This window comes from Bubalus bubalis, chromosome 4 (genome assembly GCF_019923935.1).
Source record: "Bubalus bubalis isolate 160015118507 breed Murrah chromosome 4, NDDB_SH_1, whole genome shotgun sequence".
Taxonomy (NCBI): domain Eukaryota; kingdom Metazoa; phylum Chordata; class Mammalia; order Artiodactyla; family Bovidae; genus Bubalus; species Bubalus bubalis.
The window spans coordinates 138,893,133-138,916,018 of NC_059160.1; the positions used below are offsets into that span (position 1 = coordinate 138,893,133).

The 22,886-nt window shown below is 39.9% G+C and overlaps 1 protein-coding gene and 1 pseudogene across 1 annotated transcript in view; both read left to right on the plus strand.

Moving 5' to 3' along the window:
- The window catches only part of REEP3 (receptor accessory protein 3), a 99,967-nt gene extending 95,743 nt beyond the window's left edge, over positions 1-4,224 (plus strand). Inside the window, exon 8 of the mRNA XM_006054766.4 lies at positions 579-4,224. Within this exon, the coding sequence (XP_006054828.4) occupies positions 579-635 (57 nt within the window). The 3' untranslated portion in view covers positions 636-4,224. The remainder of the gene's footprint in view (positions 1-578) is intronic.
- Positions 4,225-11,373: 7,149 nt separating this feature from the next.
- Positions 11,374-20,356, plus strand: LOC102397826 (annotated as a pseudogene).
- Positions 20,357-22,886: the final 2,530 nt, after the last annotated feature.

Below are 22,886 nucleotides of genomic sequence, written 5' to 3' on the forward strand. Positions count from 1 at the left end.
ATTTAAAATTGTTTATTCCGGTCAGATGGATTAAGATCTCTGGCAATTTAGAAAATGATAATAAATTCCTAGTCTTCCGCTATAAATGGAAAATAGTATTCTCACGAAGCAAAATCAGACAATTAATGGGAGTACCCAGTACCAGCCCTCACATATATATAAAGAACGCAGCTAACACTATCAAGTACATAGTTTTGTTTTAAACCAAATCTATATAGCGTTTAAACAGTAAAAGTTTACTCATAATAATATATTGCCTTTGTGCCCAGAAAGCAGTGGAGGATTTCAATGAAGGCCTCAGATCACTGTGGGCAGCGTTCATGGACATGTACCAAATAAAGTATAAATAATAACAGTTTATGTTTTTATTTATCACTAGTGTTAATAATCTGTGCACATATTTAACACAATACCAGTTACATTTTGGAATATATAGATAGTGCTGTCTTTTGAGTGCACGCTTAGAGGACAGTTGCTTCTTTACGTCAGAAAAGTTTAAAAATTATTACTATGATGATTATGAAGTCCTATCTAATTTCAAAATCTGACTCATAATGATAACACATTTCTCTTTTCAGGTGCGGTATGGGTCACTAAAATACAAAGTAAAGAAGAGACCACAAGTGTATTTTTAGCCATGTACACATCAAGTATCCCAAGTCAAATTATGCTAATACATCAACTTGTTCTTCTAACATCATATATTCAGGATTTATCCATTAAAACCATTCTTTAAATTGTGGTGGTGATAGGGTTTACTTTCGTCAATTTAAATAGTTTTTCTTTAACAACTACTTCCAAATCTTGACTACTAAAGATAGTTATGCAAAAGTAGATAGATAGATATGTCAGAAATAAAAGAAAATTGTGTTATCTGTTGTCAGATTCTTCAAAACATTAAGTGCCTGGGATACAAGGTGAAACCTAGATTCACAGTATACTTGAAAGGTGGTTCAAGCAGCATCAGCCTTTGAGATCTTGTATTGTGTTTACCTCCATTTCTGTTGTAACTATCACATGAGGATAGTATTTAATAGGCCTCTGATCCAGCAGTGACAGAACAAGGGTATAATATAAGATAAAATATGTTTTATATACTCCTCAAATTTTTACTTTGTTAATACTTCTACTTTTTCCACCATCAACTGAAAGTTTTCAAGACAACTATTTGAAAACCAGGTATCTACACAGCACTTTCATTCCTGACTAGTTTTGCACACTTGAAAATTGTTTACTTATTTTACAACTATACATTTAAGTTTTATTAACACTGTCTTGACTGTCTTGTCTTTAGTAACACTGTCTTGACTGTCTTGACTGTTATTTGTCATATTCTGACTTGTCAAATTTATGCCTTGAATTATATCATCTCTTTTCCTATGGGTTTCAGTAGTTATATTCATTTAATTTTAATAATAAAAAATAGAGCTCATTGTTCATTTTCAACTATTTCTACATATCTTTCATACAGATAAGTTCTTTAAAATTTACCAGCTTCCCATATTTAGTTCTACATTGTAGCTGAACTTAGCATGTTTTTGTTAACAGTGGTTTCATTTTCAGCTTTTAAAAATGGTAGCTTTTGCGAAATGGAATCAGAGACCAGTATAGCACGTAGATATCTTCTAATTCATGAAATTAACCAACAGCCAATCTATTCACAAGCTTGGCACTGACACGGGCTGCTGATTTATAAATCTGGCATTGACTTTACCCATTTGAATCATTTCACTTCTGGCTGAGATAATTTCCTGAAGATCCATGCCAATGCAAAATACAAATGTTGTTAATCTTACATATTAGAAGTTATTAGAATAGATTTTAGAAAAATATCATGTTTTTAATCCAAGAGATTTTGAGTTACCAAACTGTGAAGCTTTTTAGGCATAGATAACTATGCATTATGAACCCCAAGTCAGTATATTTCTGATGATGATTTTAGTAACCAGTAATCAAAATTGTATCATTATACAAATCTGTATGATTATACTCTTTCATATAATTTACTTGATTATTCTGTGTGCCCAAAAGAAAAACAATGAGAGAGATTTGTGAGATCTTTGACCTTTCTGCCTTTCAAGAAATGAAGCCAGCTGGGAGTGTATATTCAGGACCCATTCTGAGTGTTGGTAAAGAACAGAATGTTTACTCAGGAGTACCTTACTATAATTCATACATTTCTCTTCATGCAAGTCTTAAAATGTCTTCCCGATTATCTCACATTCTCAATAACTAATACCATGTAAAAACTTCATTAAATTTATTTTCCCCCAAAGTTTAATTCTGAGTATCTTCATCTATTTTAACCTTGACTAATTCAAAATTCCTATGAATTCTGGTTATAAACTCTGGAAGAGAGTTTAACGTAGATTGCCTAGAACACTTGACTTTCCAATATAAATGCTACATGTGCCTTGCTTACCTTTCCTACACTAGGGCAGTGTCATCTCAAATTGCCTAACAAGGTCATGTAAGTGACTTTGTATCAAAAACATTACTTTTGGGGGCTGATTTGCACCACTTTATTTTATTTAAGTCTAATTTCAGTCTGTCTGCAATGCAGGAGACCCGGGTTCGATCCCTGGGTTGGGAAGATCCCCTGGAGAAGGGAATGGCAACCCACTCCAGTACTCTTGCCTGGAAAATCCCATGGACGGAGGAGCCTGGTGGGATACAGTCCACGGGGTCGGACACAACTAAGCGACTTCACTTTCACTTTCACTTTTCAGTATTACACCTATGCTTTAATTATCGTAAACTCACAAATACTGTCCTAAATTGGAGGAATTATTTATCCCTCTACACTTCTAGAGTCAAAACGTTTAACCAAGAGCAACACTAGTTTCAAAGAGATAATGCAAATCCTTCTATTTAATCATATCAAGGCTTCCTCTGATACGTTTGTTATAACCTTACACACAGTCAATGTCATTTCGCTGTTCTGTCATTTCCTTTCTGTCCTTTCATTTCTTATATTTTGCTTCTTTTCTCTTCTGTGTGTTTTAGCATGCTTTCATTTGAATTTTGTATAATAAACTTGTACTTTTTTTTTCTTTTAAGGTGGAACAGGTCATTTTTTTGTTTCTCTGCTTTTAAATCTAATGCTTATAAAAGAGGTGTGTTTATCCCTAGACCACAGTGCCTTGCACCCCACCACCACCATTTGGTGAATGGGCATTAGATGCTGCACAAGCCTTTAGGGCACTATTTTGGTAGCTATAAAAGTTTATCCAGAAACTGTACCTGGTGTCTCAGTTTATTGTCATTCAACTTGTTCATGAATATTAACTATTTCCAGGGTTTGTTTAGAAGGAAGAATTGATCTGTTCTTTAGTTTACTATATTTTTTTTTCTGGTGTAAAAATGAGCCAGAAATAAACCTTATTGCTAAGTAATTATTTAAACCCACATAATCCCTGCATAAGATTCCCTCCACACACTTCACTATATGTATGTGGATTTGGATAGAAAATGATGTTGCCAGCATTACCAGTTTTAAATACTTGACTATACAGATTGATGGAATAAAATTATTAAAGTGTTTTCAGGGAACTTAATCCATATGTCACCACCAAAGATTTCTACAGTGTTATAAGGTATGTAAATATTCCAAATTTCTGTAAACATTGGTTAGATAAAGAGTTTTTCTCTCTTTTTTGGAATAACACAGTTTGTACTCTGGAATGCTTGAACTTTTGTGTTATTAAAAATAATACAACACTATCTTAAATATTAGTAATTTGTATTTTTAATTGGAATGGGCTAAATTTTTATTTTGATTTTCTTTTATCAGGAAAATAAGTTGATATGTACTGAAAAGCAATTTCCTATGTTTTCTTCTGTGTAAGTTGATTCATTTACAAAGCAATTTGGTAAATTTTGAAAAGGTTATTGTGGTATGTAGTGTGTGTTTCTTAGTAAACATCACTTAAGAATAAAGCTTTCTGAAAGGAAAGTACAACTTTTACTCTCTTAATGTTTTTAAGATTATTCTTTTGGTAGTTTCCTACAGATTTAATGTATATTAACCCTTTAAACATTGACCATGAATTAACATTTTCTTTTTTAACACCTTTTAAATCTATGTACTTCAATAGTTAAGAGAAAGCAGTTTTGCAAGTTTTAATCTCTTTGTAAAAGCTATCTTTAGGCCCAGTATGAGGATAATTTTACAAATGTGTTTTTTGAAAACTTTAATATAAAATAAACTCATTTTACTAGTGATAGTGATAACTTGTATTTTTTTTCTGTGTCTTGTCAAGTGTATATGTTAGGTTCCATGAAATGATATTATTTATTACTGAGTGTGTCTTGATTAAATAATAGACAATATATGCACACACTTAAGATTACAAATCGTAGAGCAAATTATGCAAATCATATACATTCTTTGAAATATTGCTATTTGCAACAATATGGATGGATCTAGAGAATATCATACTAGGTCAGGGAAAGCTGAATATTGTATGATATCACTCATAGGCAGAATCCAAAAAGTAATACAAATGAGTCTATATTCAAAACAGAAGCAAACTCACAGACATAGAAAACAAATTTATGGTTCCCAAAGGGGAAAGGGGAGACATAAATTAGGAATATGGGATTAACAGAAACAAACTACTATGCATAAAATAGAGAAGCAGAAGAACTTACTGTATGTACCATACAGGGAGCTGTATTCAATATCTTGTAATAACTTACAGTAGAAAATAAAACTATATATGTGTGTCTAGCTGAAAAAAATCATACATTCTAGAATGTTCATCCATAGAATTACAAAAGAAATAACTAAAATTTGGATGTAAGAAAAAGAAGATGGGCAAAAACAACTCGTACAGAAACCCTAGTCATCGATTTATATTGTTAGCTGTCTCAGACACAAAATATAACACAAAATTCAATTTTATGTATCCTGGAAATGTTCTAGGGTTCCATCTGTTTTAAAATCAGATGTCTGTCTGCCTCACATTTAAACTTTAGAGAGAAAGCCTGTGTTTAAGAAAGTTTCTTTGTGTTACTTCATTATGATATATGATGTGTTCAAGTATTTCCACATGGAGTTATATTTTCATTTTTATTAGAATATATATCCTTGTGATGATCCAAAGAAGTCAGAAATTTAAATAAAAATTCAAAGAACACAATGACTATATAAATTGCAGCATTTTTGTCAGTGTCTTATTCTCCTTTTTAGTAGTTCATTGTTCTTGAGAAAGAGATTCATGGAACAAAAATCATGTCAGACTGATTCATTGTTCTCTGAAAAACATTCTGCCTTTTACCTACCCATCAATATTTTATCCTTGAAACACTCTCCTTATGGTCTCTTTTTGGTAGTGTTTTTTAAATTGCTTTTTATAAGATGATGCTTTGAATTGAAATTTTAAAGCACAAGATTGATAACTGTCCATAAGTGTAGGACAGATACTGTGTCCAAAAAAACAGGAAAAGTATCCTATTTACTCTTACTTTACTTGGCAATCCAAGTTGAGGACAAGGAGAAAGAATAAAAATATATATATATAGTATTTTGGCATTATATGCAAATCAAATTAGCATAGTTTTTTTCATTCATAAATATTCCTTGAGTGTCTGTTGTGAATGGTAGCTCTGTTATGTTTTTGCACAATGCCTCTATCCAAGTAGGATAGCGTAACAGTTAATTTAAAGACAATAATTCTTGCTTTAAAAATAACAAATTCACTGTTACCAAATGTTTGGATTGAGTATTATTTATGCTTTAATTTATCTTAGGCTATTGAGTACTTGTTTCTCTCAAAGCAGGTTTTGGTGTTTAGTTTTTGTTTTTTAAATTCTTGGTTCTCTTCTTTCCCTTACCTCTTACATCTGATACATTAGTAAGTTATTTTGACTGTCTCCAAAATATATATTGAATGTGACCATTAAACTCACCTCCCCTTCATTTTCCCTAGTTTAAGTCATCATCATCTCTCACCTGGAGTACTCAGGGCATAACTTTTATTTAAGGCAGCATTTCTTGAAACTTTACTACATTTTTAGTATGTAGCCTTGCAAATTTTTCAAGGTGACTTTTAACCTTGAGTTCCATAGAACTGTCAGAGTTTCTTATCTTTTCAACTGTATCTTTGAGAATTACAGAGAAGTTTGTGAAGAGAGAAGGAAGGTAAAGAGCAGGAACAGATAGTGTTGCACATCAGCCTTGGAAGAGAAGTTTTTCTCTTCTAGGCATTGTTTAATGCTGCAATTTAGAAAAGGTGAGTGAGAAGAGTCAATGAAGTCAGGTTCGAGTATCTGACTGATTTATAATGCGTTTGACAGTGCTATCTCAATGTATTGTGAAAGAGTTTGGAATAAATGCGGAGATTTTTTTCTTCCTCAAAAATGTTGGACTTAACTTGTTACTTTAAATTTGAGTGCTGTAACAGATCCTGGTGGTGCCAGGAGTCAACAGTTGGTATCTACTGATCAGAGTTCTCCGAGAAATGAAACCAGTAGTGAACCGGAGCAGGAGCCTATGGTCCTTGCACCCCCACCACATCCTCTGCCTGCCTTTTGTCTGTGGGCAACTTTAGTCAAAGAGTAAGTTTAATCAGAAAAGTGAGAAATGTGGAAACAAAGGAAAACAGTCAAAGGAGACTAAATAGTTAAGAATGTAGTCACTAAGCATGGCCAAGGACCTTTAGTTCTTTCTCAAGGGCTATAGATAATATTCTGAGCCATATCCTGTGAGCTGTCTTAGAGACACTGAAACCCCAGGTGGGATACGTTAACTACATGATGACTAGATTGTACCCAGGACATGAGCTGCCACAGTTCCAAGAACTGGCCACAAAGAAATGCGAACAAACGGACCCTGGAACTGAAGATTAACTACCTAAAACAACCAAGATGACCAATCTGAAGATGACTGTTAGAGAAGACTGTGCTGTTTCTGCATGTAGCTCTGCCCACCCACCCACCACCACCACCCCACTACCACCCCCCTCTATAAAAGCTCTCATCCCCTGCTTGTCAGGGAGAGGTTGGGGGCAAAAGTGGGCCTCTGGACAAATGCCCACCACCCACCCAGCTGCCCACATCTGAAATAAAGCGAACTTTCCTTTTCACCAGCCTGGCCTGTTTCCTGGCTTTCAGGCAGCGAGCAACCAGACCCCACAAACTCTTTCAGTAACAGTAATGTGTGTGCATATCTATAGGCATTGGGCTGGCCAAAAAGTTCCTTTGGGTTTTCCTGAAAGATCTTATGGAAAAACCCAAATTAATTTTTTGGCCAACCCAAATATATATATATAGAGAGAAAGACATTTTAAGGGATTGGTTCATGTAATTGTGGAAGTTGGCAAGTTCAAAATCTGCAGGGCAGGATGGCTGACTAGAAACCAAGGAAACAGTTGATGTTGCAACTCCAGTCCAAAGGCATTCTGCAGGTAGAATTCTCTCTGAAGGCCTTCAGCTAGCTGGATGAGGACCACCAACACTATGAAGGATAATATGCTTTACTTGAGGTCTACTGATTTAAGTGTTAATCTCATCTAAAAAATACCTTCACAGGAACATCTAGACCAATGCTTGAGCAAATGTCCGAGTGCAGTGATGTATCCATTGACACATAAAATTAACCATCATAGTATCCTTAAAATTAAGTTCCAAAGGAAACTCTATTTACCCTAAAATATAAAGTTGTTTGTCCGATTCAACATATAAAACTCCCGAATCTTGCATTTTGTTAGTTTATCTTACAAAGAAAGGGAATGTTGCAGCACATGCTTTATTTGAAAGAGGGAAATTATGCCTCATGAGGCTTGTGATGCCCTGTGTGTTAGATTGTGATAAATAAGATTTATATATCATTTGTTTCCGCACTTTGGGAAGTATGTCTGTTTTACAGATAGGGAAACCAAGACTCAACAGTGATTAACCCAAGCACAATAATTGTAGCTTCAGATTCTTGTGTTGTTAATTCCATTATACTTGGTTATCCTGGCTATCACAGAATACTTAAACAGCTAAGGTAGAAATGGTTCTTACCATTTCTGCATTAGATAAAAATTTCAGATTATCAAAAGATTAAAATGGATTGAAGTTTTTGAGTAACATATAGTTAATAGTAGATTTGACTCTTAGGGTAACTGGCAAGGAGAGAAAGGATGCTTTTGAATTGAATAGGAAAAAGACCACATTTACTATCAATTATTGGCTGAGACAAACAGGAAGTGATCTGAAGAGAGGATGTCTCTCAGCTGGGAGGAGTATCCACTCAGGAAGTGCTTTCCTTCCTTTCCTTCCTCACCTTCCCACCAGCATTTGCTCCACCACTTTCTCTCTTCAAACCACACCTTGTAAAGCCTTTTATGTGCTCTGTTCACAACAAGAATTTTTGTGTTGTTCCATACTAGGTTTTAACTAATAAAACAGAAAAGGGCCAAATGACTTTTTACGCAGGAGATGAACTTCAGTATTTTCAGTAGAAAGCAAGTACAGTGGGATATATAACAGGCAACCGTTTCCCTATGTTCTAGGAAAGTGGAACTGAATTATTTTTAGTTTACAACACCTTGTATAAAAGTAAAGCTTGCAGGGGACTCCCAGGGAGGGAAATTAGACAAAGAAAGGAAGATTCGGGGAACTCTTTAGTTTATTCTGAGAAGGGGTTGCGAAGAGTCGGACACGACTGAGCTGAGCGACTGAACTGAACTGAGAAGATAACCCATTTAAAAAGCCAAAGTTTTTAAAGTGTAATTTACATTAAGCAAGGTACAGAAGAGGCTGTGGTTGTTTACCTTAGAATAAATCCTAAAATTAGAAAAGACTATTGAAGAGGAGGGAACCTTAATTTTGTAAACTTATTAGAATAAAAGAGGGGGGGATTCAGAAAACAAGCATACATAATTGTCTTTAAAAGGATATATATCTTCCCAAGTGCAAAGTAAGGTTATATGAGATCTGGTTGCTATTTGACCTGACAGTCTCAAAGCACATTAGACTGCAGCAAGTAATAATTGCTTCCTCATTTAGATTAGACAATGAGTTCTCTCTGCAAGCTGCTCTCCTCTAAATAGATTGTCGAGAGTAATTGAAACAAGTTATACTGGGAAGTGGAGTGACCGATTCCTCAAAGTGTGAGAGCAGAGCTATGGTAACCTCTTAAGCCTGGCCTTCATCCTGTTCCTATTTAGGGAATCCGCAGGGCAGCCCGCGAGAGAGTGCAGTCTGCAGTTCGCCAGCTTTATTGTTTAGACTTGAAGGGAAGGTCATATGCCCTCTTTGACAGAGAGGTTTATGGTCTCTCTCTAATTAGCAGCACCCTCCACCAGACAGACTGTTGGCTACATTCCAAGAGCGGGGTTTGGTAGCAGCCACTGATGAAGGAGAAAACAAGGTTATTTACCCTGTGACTGTAATTCTTGGCACAAGTCCTCTCTTTAAACTCAGACACGTTTTCCTTTTGTTCCAACTTGCCTTTGGAATTCTGAGTAGGACGTGAAGGGACGAAAATGCGACTCTATATCAATATTTAGTAGTGTAAGCAACCCGTATGTTGGCCTCGAATACTTTTTACTATTCTAGGGCTGCACGGTTCAACAACATCAACCCCCAAAGGTAACACCACCCCCCAAAAAAGGCCACACATTCAGAGTGTTGCTAGTAAACGTAAATGCTTGAGCACATGCCCACACATAACCTCAGAAAAGGAAGTTTAATTTGCAACATCTATAAAATAACGACAGTTTTACATTAGGACACTTAAGAAATCCCAAAGGTAAAATGTGATTGGGTTTAGCTCTCACTGGAGTGTTAAAAAGAGTCCCGGGATTATATCTGGCTCGTTCTGTTCTGCCGGTTCCGACAGACGGTGGGTTAAGATGATAGAAATGCTCTGGTTGATTTAAACCAGATACTCCGACTATTTTTGTCCGGGTTGCAGGCGTTGCAGCACTGCAGAAGGCAACACTGCCCCCCTCGGCCGTCCGCCAACTGAGGGCGCAGGAGCCTAGTCTCCACCAGCTTTACCCGCGGCCATAAAAACCTTTCAAGTCCCCCTTATTATTCCAGGCACATTCCAAGGGAGTTGAGTCACAGGGTTCACTTGGCTCTTCTTCTGCTCTGAACTGCTTGTACCAGGTGGAATACGACATCCAACTTCGGAAATGGAATCCATAACCCGTCAAAGAGCGCTTCAGGGCAACCCCCAAATGCAAGCCTGTTAACTTCTTCCGCACCTGGAGTTCGCTGGCTGTGCACCTGGCGTCCCATGGCCAGACCAGGATCGCGTGGTCAATACATCAGGGTTTTTCTTTGGGGAATCCCATGCTGCTGCTGCTAAGTCGCTTCAGTCGTGTCCGACTCTGTGCGACCCCATAGACGCCAGCCCACCAGGCTCCTCTGTCCACGGGGGGAATCCCATAGAACTGCTCTATATTCCCTGACAGTTTGAGAAGCTCCGAAGGCTGCAGTGCGGCCGAAGGGCCGGGGCTGGGTTGGAAACTTTTCCTTTTGGCAGTACTTTTCGGGAGAGTTTGGAGGCCTAGGCGGGGAGCCCAGGGGGCTGCGGTTCCGACGGCTTTTAAGTCAGCTCCGAGGGAAAATTCCCAGCCCCTCCCACGCGTCCGCCCAGACTCGCCGGCCGCCAGGCCCGAGCGGCCCGCGGTGGGCGAGTGCGCACATCTGGCCGCCCAGAAGCCACATCTGGAACGTTAATTTCAGCACCCAGATGTTCAAGGAGCTGGGGTAGTCCGAAAGCCCAAAAGGCGGGGCTACCGCGGCTGCAGCTCCTCCCTGTAGCCCAGACAACTGGGGTCCAGACTCGGGAGACGCCCCCGGCGGGGGAGAGCAGGGCGGGCCTCGGAGGTTAAAGTTTGGTGGGGTGGCTAAGGCCGCAGGCTGGGCTCACGGTACAGGAGCCACGCTGAGGGGTTGGGGGAGGGGTGTTGGTACGATGGAGGCAGGTTGGAGTTGGGACGCGGAGAATGGCCAGTGCGCGGGGAGGTGGGGGAGGAATTGCTGGGGCCGCGCCAGTGCCTCGCCCCGCCCCGTCACCGAGTCGGCCCCACTGCGTGGGATTTTACAACCCAAGTCCCCGGGAGGCGGCGGAGGAGGGAGGGGCCGGCGGGCGCGTTTCCTGGGGGGAGGGGCGCGCTGACTGTGCTGGGGACTGAGGGCGGGGTTCCCCCTCCTTGCCTCAGGTCCAACTCTCGGCGTTTTCTCCTGCGGAGCGACTAGCCTCTACCTCCCCTGCACCCTCCCGGGTCGGAGAGAGGCGTCATCGCCGGTGAGCCTAGCCAGGAAGATCGCTCCTCTTCCCCTCTCCCCTCACCCACCCCTAACCAGGAGAGGGAGGAGCTACACGTCCCTCTATAGAGTTTTTCCAAAACCAGATTAGTAGTCTGCTGCATGCCGGCGGCTGAGCCCCTCTTGCGTTTGTTTGCACGCAGGAGTTTTGACGTCTCGCTAAGCAACGGTGTTTGCCAAGGAGTCCTGGCTGTTTCAGAGAGTTTGCGTCTGTTGGATGCTCCAGTTTGAACAAATCTTTTCCATTGATTTATTTAACCAAGGCGAGGGCAGGCCGTGTTCTTTTTTAAAAATTGTCCTTCATCCAAGTTGTCCTTACATTTTGATCTAAGGGTGTCATAACACCCCAGGTCGTTGCGTAAATGTTTTGTGACAATTTATAAAACCAGAGGAGGAAATATCCTAAAGGGGGAAAAAAAAATCACGACCTACAGGAAAATGATTTTAAAAGATGTTGGTCCTTTTCCACCTGTCATCCTCAGTCATCACGTAGTCTCTACCAAAATAATATGTCCATTCGCAGCCTTCAACCTGAGGCAAATCTCCCTCCCCCTATTTCGAGCAAAGTACTAAAACAGGTCTTCTGGTCCTACCTTAGTCACCAGCTGAAACAGTCAGTTCTAGCGTTTCCTTTCTCAAGAATTGCTGACTGAGAATAAACAAAAGCATACAAAATATTAAGTGTTTAGGGTACAGTGCTCTTCCATTGCTTTGTGGCAAGTTACTCTCCCTCATGGGCTTCCCTGATGGCTCAGCCGGTGAAGAATCTTGTAATACAGGAGACAGGCGTTCAATCCCTGTGTGGGGAAGATAGCCGAGAGGAGGAAATGGCAACCCACTCCAATATTCCTACTTGAACAACCCGGGCTACAGTCCATAGGGTCGCAAAGAGTCAGACACAACTAAAGTGACTTAATTACCCATGCACACTACCTCGTGGTGCCTGGTGCCTCAGTTTCTCCATTCCTAAAATGTCACCTGTACCTATAGTATAGAGGTGGTGTAAAGATTTAGGGTTAATGAGATAGTGCAGATCAAGTGCTTAACACAAAGCGCAACGCGTAGGAAAAACTCCATCGTAACTATTATTATTAGTGTTAATGAAAATAGGCTCTGTTTATCAATAAAATAAGGGTTAGGCAATGGCAGTTGGATTGCTCCTTCAGTTAGTTTTTCCACAACCTTTTTCTTTCTCTGACCGTGACCTGACTTTTCAACAGAGGACGGAACTGGAACAGGTGACCATGATTCTGACTGGATGAGAGAAGTGTGCCCTCTTGTGGGCCTCCTATTATGTTACCATGGACGTCCCCCAAGAGAGGAGGAGGATGGTGGCCCTTGTGGTCAGGGCTCTAATCCCACTTTCCCTCAAAATGTCTCCCATGCAGTTTTCTGTCAACTTCCTTGAGAAATATTTTCCGAATAATAATGCAGCTCTTCTCCCTTCTCGTCGCCCTAGATTCCTCTCCCTCACACTCCACATCCATCTATCGGCCACTCCTGTCAGCCCTAATTTATAGATGTGGATACATCACAAACCCCATACCTTCTTACTACCTGCTACACTAGCAACAGTCCAGATATTATTTCTTGGCAAACCTACTGCAGTAAGCGCTTAACTACTCTCCCCACTTCCACTGCTTCACCCTACATTTCATTTTTCACACAGGAACCAATCCTTTTAAAGTAAAAATGAAATATGCTCACTCTCCTCCTGCTCAAAATCTTCTAATTGTCTCCCATCACACTTGGAATAAAACCACACACCTGGCAATGGCCCACGTGATTTGGCTCCTGTCGGACTCTCTTACCTCATCCTCTGTCACTTTTTGTTCATTCCCTCTCCAGTCACATCAGTCTTCTCATTGTTCCTCAAAAAATGTCAAACCTGCTTCTGCTTCAAGATCTTTTCATTTACTGTTTCCATTGTCTTCAAACCCAAATCTTAGCATAGTTTTTCTCCTTACCTCATTCAGGTGTCTGCTCAAATGTCACCTAAGAAAAGACCTCTTGATTATCCTATCTATTATAGAGGCAACATAGTCATAATTCTTCTCTAACCAATTACCCTGGTTTATTTTCCTTCATATCTCTTACCAAATCTCGTAAATGTTTGCCTGTTTACTTGATTATTGTTTGTGTTATCTCTAGAGTGGATGATGCATGCAGATAGGGACTTGGTTGATGCTGCTCATAATACAGTCAGATAATCTCCAATCTAAAAGAGTATATCTTATAAAAGGCACCTAATAAAACACTTGTTAAATGGATAGATAAAAAGAGTCTCATACCTGGAACAGCAGGGAGGCAATCAAGTGTCCCTCAATTAGTATAAGCCTAAAAAAGTTTCATGCTTCCCTAACTTCCTGACTTTATTCCTCAGTGGCTCCTGCTCTAGGATGAAACCTAAGTGGACGTTAAACCTATATGTACATAAATATGTGAATCAAACTATACTCACCCGGTGGAGGAGGGATGGAGAAAGAGGAAAAAAAAAAAAAAAACAATGTAAATAGTGTGGTTAATTCTGTTTACCATTTAACTCAGCAAGTGCATGTACTGAAATAAGCATGAGATGGAAGACATGAATCTGTACTCTCAGTTCCTCTGTGCTCTTCATCATATGATCAATGTGCCGTGCTAGATATTTAAGGGCTTCCCTGATAGCTCAGTTGGTAAAGAATCCACCAGCAATGCAGGAGACCCCTGTTCGATCCGACAGATCCGCTGGAGAAGGGATAGGCTACCCACTCCAGTATTCTTTGGCTTCCCTTGTGACTCAGCTGGTAAAGAATCTGCCTGTAATGCAGGAGACCTGGGTTCAATCCCTGGGTTGGGAAGATCCCCTGGAGAAGAGAAAGGCTACTCATTCCAGTAATCTGGCCTGGAGAATTCCATGAACTGTACAGTCCATGTCCCAAAGAGTTGGACACTACTGAGCCACTTTCACTTTTTAGATATTTAAAGATAAGCTGATTATCTGAAATGCATGGCCCTCAAATGCAAGGCAGTTGGGAAAAGAGTTTGAATCCACCACAGTAGCGTGTGCTGCTGCTAAGTCGCTTCAGTCATGTCCGACTCTGTGCGACCCCGTAGAGGGCAGCCCACCAGGCTCCCCTGTCCCTGGGATTCTCCAGGCAAGAACACTGGAGTGGGTTGCCATTTCCTTCTCCAATGCAGGAAAGTGAAAAGTGAAAGTGAAGTCGCTCAGTCGTGTCCGACCCTCAGCGACCCCATGGACTGCAGCCTTCCAGGCTCCTCCGTCCATGGGATTTTCCAGGCAAGAGTACTCGAGTGGGGTGCCATTGCCTTCTCCACAGTAGTGTGTGGCCTTGGGCAAACCGCTCACCCTTTTGGTGCTCAGTTTCCTCATCTGTGAAAAAGGCCAGTGATACTGCCTCCTGAATAGGATTGTTATAGGAATTAAATAAATAATATTTGTAAATTCTTAGAGCAGTGCTTGGAATCTAGTTAGCTATATATGAATGTTTTTTAAGAAAACATGTCAAATGTTTGTACTTGATTTTCTCATTTCTCAATACCTTTACAACATAAGGTATTGCTCTACTCTGATTAGTACTGGAATTTTCATTATGGTTTTAGGCCAGTAATTTTCATTTTAGCACCAAACACAGTAATTATTTTACAGCCATTTCTACTCTAGCATTTATGCTTAGCTATAAATTCCAATTAGGCCTAAATATCCCAAACTTTGCAAAAAAGAAATTGTACCTTCAGGGGGTCACTCATTCTATTATAGTTGAATAAAAGATGTTCCTTACTTTTTAGTTTTTTAAGCTTTTCTTGGCCATCTTTTCTATAACATAATATTGTTATTTGGGAATTGAGTGTCAGTCAACTCTACAGAAAAACATATACCAGTGCTTTTCCTAAATATGTGTGCCAAGTCATCCCTGAACCAGGGAAACTGGGCCAGATAATCTCTAGAAGGCTTTTTAGCTCTGTTTTTCTGTGGTTTTCATGAAAAATAGCTCAGAAATGAGAGGTTTAGGACTTAGCACTATGTTAACTGTGCCTGGTTGCTTTGTGAATCATGGACAACAGAGATGGTTTAAACTCTACTGTGTTATTTGGAACAGACTAGATTCATATTTAGATTCAACAAGAACAAAATCTGTTTGAATTGAAGACAGTATGTCAATACCTTTTCAGGCTCAACATTTTACCACTCTTTCCAAGGCCTCATTCACACATATCTGCATCAAGGCCTCTTAAGAAAGAACTGGGGACTTCCCTGGTGGTCCAGTGGCTAAGACTCAACACTCCCAATGCAGGGGGCCCAGATTTCATCCCTCCTCAGGAAACTTTATCCCACATGCTGCAACTAAAGTTTGAATGCTACAACTAAAATATATATATATAATATCCATATAATTATATATATAATTACATACATATATATATATCCTGCATGTTTCAAGGAAGACCGAAGATCATGAGTGTCATAACTAAGACCAGGAACAGCCAAACAAATAAGTAAGTATTATTTTTGAAAAAGATGGACTGGAAACCCCTCCTGCCAATGTTTGTTAAAATCTCCTTGAGATTACATATGATACATTAATAAACATGCCTCCTGTAGTCTATACCTTAGTTATAGTACCATCATTCATATATTCATTCCTTCAATAAATAGTGACTGAAGGCTTAACACATACTAGGAATTGTGCTAGGGCTGGCCACTTGATTATCCAAGTTAGAAATCTAGGAGTTAACTTAAATACACTCCTGACCCTTGCTCCCAACATATTAGATCAGTCACCAAACTTGTGTCAATACTACTCTCTAAATATCTCTTGAATTTTTGTTCACCTCTCTATTCACTCCCCCTGTCATGATGTTGGTAAAGCGTGGCTAAGCCCAGCTACTGTAGAAAGCAGAGCATAAGGTATTCTAGCGAGGAGGGACCAGCCCTGCATGGTGGAGTGAGGGGGAAGAAGGGCTGAGGCAAAGGAAGTTGTAATTTGGTGAGATGCACTGTATTACCACACTGGTTACTCTTGTCACCACCAAAAATAACTCAGCAGGCATGGGACTTCTCCACGAGAGAGAGAGAGAGAGGGAGAGGGAGAGAGAGAGAGAGGAGGGGAGTGTACCTGCTGTCATGTCTCCTGGCTCCATTTGCCATTAGTGAATGTTTACTTCTCAGAGAACTAACAGCCCCCCAATTTCTGGGCTGTATCATCTGACCATGTCGTGGCTTGTAGGAGGGCAGATCCCACGCCCAAGGTGTGATACTTCATCCGGTTTCAAAAGTAGAGCAGCAACTTCACACAGATGAAGCTCTTATCAGATAGAGAGAAGAGACAAAAGATTTGAGAAGGAACACAAGGTTTGTGTCTTAATATAAGCAAAGACTTCAGCATTTTTTTGTAACTGCCCACTGTGTAGACTTTGCGCCTGTCACTTCTTCCCTTCTAATTCATTCTGCATGCAGTACCTGGACTCACCTTCCAGATTCACATCTTTCATCAGCTCTCCCCAGTTTATACCATGGCATGTCAGGTTCCACTGTATCCCCTGGCCTGTTTATCAGTCTTCTTATTAAAGACAATTTTACCAAAAAAATAGACAGTCAGTCCTATCAAGCTTTCGTTAGCATTTATTGGGGGTTTTTTTCTGACTCAAAAATTAAAACACTGATTTTGGAAAATAATAAAAGTCTAAAAAAGGAAATAAAAATCAGTTACCTTTAAGGAGAAAACTTCTGTTAACATTTTGGAGTACTGTCTGGCCATGTTTTATCTTTGCATATATATGCATGTTTTTAATTCTCAGGCATATATTAAATAAAGTTATACTTCAATAATTACTACTTTGAAGTTTATATTCAATCAAAAATATATGTCAAGACCACTCAAATTGTTCAACTTTATGGCAATTTTTCATTTCTTTGTTTTATTGTCCTGTTACTTAAGTGTGCTTTGAAAATGTATGTTTACATTTCAGAAATAGAGCACATTAAAAAAGCCCTCTGGGGGAAAAAACTCTCTGTAAACATACCTTCTTTTCAATATATTTTCCTGCTTTGTTTTGAATAAAATAGCTTAATAATAAATAATAAATAGATTAATCTAAAAATCATAATGCAACTAACTATTAACATTTGTTCTGCTACACTGAGAAAGATAATTTAAGGCAATTATATGCTGCTTTCCACATCATGGCCTAAAACTTTATACAAAAGTTGCCCTATATTAGGGACTTAACAAAAAATTATTTTATGATTCTGTGTGTGTGCTCATTCTCTCAGTCATGTCCAACGCTTTGCCATCCCATGGACTGTAGCCCACCAGGCTCCTCTGTCCATGGGATTTTTCAGACAAGAATAAGGGAACAGATTGTCATTCCCTCCTCCAGGGGACCTTCATGACCCAGGGATCGAACTTCTGTTTCCTCCTTGGCAGGTGGATTCTTTACCACTGAGCCACCTGTGAAGCCCTTTATGATTCTATAAATACCAATATAACATTTTAACTTTTTTATCAATAAATTGGTATATTAGCATCACAAATTACTGTTTTTTCCTAACCTATCAAGTATGGACTGTCCATAGCAGTTGATTAAAGTGCTATGTGTTTTAAAAAAAAAAACTCTGTCAAGCCTAGATCTTGAAAGCAATAGCAGAGAAAGTTAATCTTTAAAAATCATTAAGCTTTATTAAAACTGCATCAGCATATCCACACACACAAAAAGCTACTAAATAGCAAATGCTTGTGTAATTTATTTAAATTTTAAAAATCTAAAGTTTAAGAAACTATGAAATCAAATTGAATGCATATTAGTATGAAAACCCTTGTATGAGGTTTATTACAGCAACAGAAACACCACCATCCTAACTTTTCTAAAACTTATTTTAAACCATCACTTCAACTGGATAAAGCTTTTAGAATGCAGATAACATCACACAAAAATGATCTTAGAAAAGTGTAGTTATAATTTTGAATATTGGGACATTTAACTATTTAGTCTTTATTTAATGACTGAAGTCTTTGTTCCTTGAGAATATTAATATATTTATAAATGAAAGACATCTCTTGTCTAATGATTTGTTAGAGAACCACTCATGGTTCATTAGATAAGCATTAGATTATTTTACTTCATTCAATTAGAAAAAAAATCTGTATGTTGGCCATGTTTCATTTCACACATGATATTATTTTCTTAAGCCTTCAATTTAAGGGTATAAATTATAGAAAGCAAAGCATAACATTCTCAACTAACATTCCAATTATATTCAAATGACTCAAACTGTAAGTAATCATTTTTAAAATCTAAGTTTTCAAAAGTATATTAAAACAAAACATAATCTGATTCATATTAACTACCAGCTCATTTATACTTAAGAATCAAGTTTTTTTAGTTACAAAAGCAGATTAAAAATTTCCCCTGCTCTTAGAAACAGAGTTCCGATGTACATAATGAATCTAAGTCAGCATTCACAAAGGCTCCCTAAAATTCTATCATCTTTCAGCCCAATGTCAGGTTAACCATAATTATGCAGAAACAATTCAAAATTAGAGTTTACAATGGAAGTGTCAGCAAGTCATAACTTAGATATCACCAAAGTCGTAACTTTAGATATAACATCACAGATATTATACTGTTTCCCATCAAATACAACAGATGACAATATACAACAGACAGAGTTTCCAGAAAACTAAAGCTATCAGAGCTATAAATAAGCAACGCATTATATACTGGAACACAGCAAGGCCAAAGCATTAATGCTATTAAAAAGGGAATAGGATGTGAAACAAACGTCTCTAAAATATAAAACATAAGCAGATCACAAACCAAAACATGTCACTTTACATTTATTTATAAATCTATGTTTCGATAATTATTTTTATAAAGAAAACATTTATTTCTACACTGTGTCAGGCAGTGATTCTTTTTTTCTGCCTCCCTGAATACGGTGCACTCTTCAGACCCTTTTCCTGACTGGCATTATTACATCAAGATTTCTCCTTGCTGCCACGGCCTTCTGCCGCTCCTGGCGCGGCTTGGAGGTTCCCTGCGGTTCTTTGGTGCTGGTTCCCTGCGGACCTGGTGCCGCCTTTGTGAAGCGGCTGCTGAGGAGACTCAGCGCTCGCCGTGGCGGACGAAAAGGAAGGAGTCAAGACTGAGAACAACGATCGTATTAATTTGAAGGTGGTGGGGCAGGATGGTTCTGTGGTGCAGTTTAAGATTAAGAGGCATACACCTCTCAGTAAACTGCTGCTGCTGCTGCTGCTAAGTCGGTTCAGTCGTGTCCGACTCTGTGCGACCCCATAGACGGCAGCCCACCAGGCTCTGCCGTCCCTGGGATTCTCCAGGCAAGAACACTGGAGTGGGTTGCCATTTCCTTCTCCAATGCATGAAAGTGAAAAGTGAAAGTGAAGTCGCTCAGTCGTGTCTGACTCTTCGCGACCTCATGGGCTGCACCCTACCAGACTCCTCCGTCCATGGGATTTTCCAGGCAAGAGTACTGGAGTGGGGTGCCATTGCCTTCTCCTTTTCAGTAAACTAATGAAGGCCTATTGTGAAAGACAGGGTTTGTCAATGAGGCAGATCAGATTCCGATTTGACTGGCAGCCAATCAATGAGAAAGACACACCTGCAGTTGGAGAAGGAAGATGAAGATACAATTGATGTATCAGCAGCAGACAGGAGGTGTCTACTAAAAAGGGAACCTGCTACTTTACTCCAGAACTCTGCTCCTCCAGACCAAGAAGACATTCTGAAATAGAAAGCTACAATTTGGTTCCAGCACATGCTGACTACTACAGTATAGTTTCTCTATTCTTTCGTTTTCCCTTTCCCCATTCCTTTATTGTACATAAAGTAACTGGTGTATGTGCACAAGCATATTGCATTTTTTAAAAAACTAAATCGCCAGTGGTATGTTTTGATCGACATCAAATGGAGATGGGTTGGGGAAAATTACTGATTCTGTGAAAATACCCTCTTTTCTCCATTAGTGGCATGCTCATCAGCTGTTATTTTTATATTCCAGTAAGTTATTTTGCTCTCACTGTTTAACAAAAAAAGAACAACATAAAAATTCTTGCATACCTTGTTCGATTGGCCAATTTTAATGTTTTTTATTTATCATTGTAAAACCAAGGTCAATTTTATAACTTTTTTTGTATGTAGCTGTTTTTTGTACTTTTTGTACGTAGCTGTTACATGTAGGCTGATTTATCTTTAAGTAGGGATAAATGGCTTCCCTTGTGACCAGGCTGGTAAAGAATCCACCTGCTATGTGGGAGACCTGGGATCGATTCCTGGGTTGGGAAGATCCCCTGGAGAAGGGAAAGGCTACCCTCTCCAGTATTCTGGACTGGAGAATTCCATCGACTGTATAGTCCCTGGGGTTGCAAAGACTTGGACACGGCTAAGCAACTTTCACTTAAATTACTCTAAAAGAAATGAATCCTAGATAGTTTTCCATTCAAGTGTCTTGTTGTTTAAATAAGCTTCTTGTTTAAAATGAAGAAAACAAACAAAAAAGATTTCTCCTTAAGAAACATTGAGCAGGCTCCGGAGTTCCTTCTTCCTCTGCCCAACTCAGGGCTCTGCTAGCCTGTTTCTATCCTCAGGGGCCTGTCCTCCTATGGATGAAGTGGTGGGGGAGTCGGGGGGCATGCTTGAGCTTCTGTGCTGCCTGTTTACCACCAGCCACAGGCAGGCCTTGAGGGATGGGGCTCTTTCTGCTAATGCTTCTAAGCCATACAAATCTAATGGAGTTCCACCTTAGTTTTCTCTTAGTGTAGGAGTCTTAACACTTCTTGCTGCCTATTCCCAGAGGAGGCAGCCACAAACCCCACTGTTCTCAGTCTAGCCTGAATCTATCTGGATGTTTCTATCACCTCCTCACACAGACTCCACCCCAAAAGGGGTGAAGAAGTGTGGGCACCTGTATCCAACTTCCTTCTCCTAATCCCTCCTTTCATCTCCCCTCCCTAAACTGAAGCTTTCCCTAAACTTCCCTTTTGGACTGGAGGGCTCTGCTCTTACATCTCGTTTTACTTCTGTGCAAGGTAACCTTTGCCCTTTCTCTTCCCTGGGGCCACAGTGGTGGATTGGCTGCAAAGGAACACAATTTATGGTAGGAATTAAAAAAAAATACACATCAGTTCAGCATGTTCTAGATAATCCTCATTATGCTATGGTAAATGTTATCCAACATTGCTGATAACTACACAGTTTTCAAAGCACTTTCTTATCTGTTATCTCATTACCGTCATGTTACAACAGGATGGTTGGGTTCCCAGAAAACAGACTCTGAGACAGAAATTTACATGGAGGGAGTTTCTGGGGGTGAGGGCTCTCAGGAACAGCATCGGCAGGGGATTGAAGGAAACAAAACTGGGCAGATAAAGAGGTTGGGCTGTGATGCGTGGAACACAGGGCTTGGCCAGTCTCACACAGAGCTCTGGAATTGGGATAACACTTCATATTTTTACCAAATTGAGGCAAGAGGGCCTGTCCTTTACAGTCCTGAAATTACAGTCATTGCATATGAGCTGCTTCCTGGGAAGAGGATGTGACCTTGGGTAGGGCAGCTGCTTTTAGCTACAAGCAATTCTCTAGAGGGACTAAGATGAGAACTGTTAGCCAACGAGCCCCAGGCGGCTGGAGAATGAGTGCTGCAGCCCTGAAGCGGGGCTTGGGGAATCATCAGGGCATCCACTGTATTTTACCAAAAGTGAACCTGCTTCCTGCCCCTTCTCCATATTTCATGCATGGGAACCTGGGACACTGGGAGCATAACAAGATCAAGTTCTCAGAGCCAATGAGTAACTTGCTGTGTTCATGGCTCAGGCATGTCCAGCTTTTTGTGACACCGTGGACAGTAGCCCACCAGGCTCCGCTGTCCATGGAATTCTCCATGGATACTGAGTGAGTTGAATTCCAGTATCTTGCTGGTTGAGTTCCAGCAAGAATACTGGAGTGGGTTGCCATTTTCTTCTCCAGGGGATCTTCCTGACTCAGAAATCAAACCCCCGTCTCCTGCATTATAGGCAGATTCTTTACCATCTGAGTCACAAAGAAAGCCCAGTGAGTAACTGACATATTTTATTTGGCCTGCAAAATAATTCTATCAGGTATATCTTGTTAACCTCCCTTTTGCTGGCTCTCTGTGCACCAGTGCCAAACAAAAATATGGAGACAGAGCTATGGAGAAGAAGGAAAGACTGACTTTATTTCTTTGCCAGGCAAAGGGGGAACACAGTAGGCTAGAGCCTCAGGAACTATGCCCCTGCCTCACTCCTGGGGAGTGTGTGTGTGTGCGCACGCTCGTGCACACGCGCACGTGCACACCCACGCACACACTCAGTTGCATCTGACTCTTTGCAACCCCATGGACTCTACCTCACGAGGCTCCTCTGTCCATGGGATTCTCCAGACAAGAATACTGGAGTGGGTTGCCATTCCCTTCTCCAGGGGCTCTTCCCAACCCAGGGATCAAGTCTGTGTCTCCTGCATTGCAGGTGATGTCTTTACTACTGGGCCACCTGGGAAGCCCACCCCTGGGGAATAGGGAGAGGATATGTAGTCAAGCGTTCTTACTCTGTTCATAAGGTTCCAGATGAACCAAGAACTTC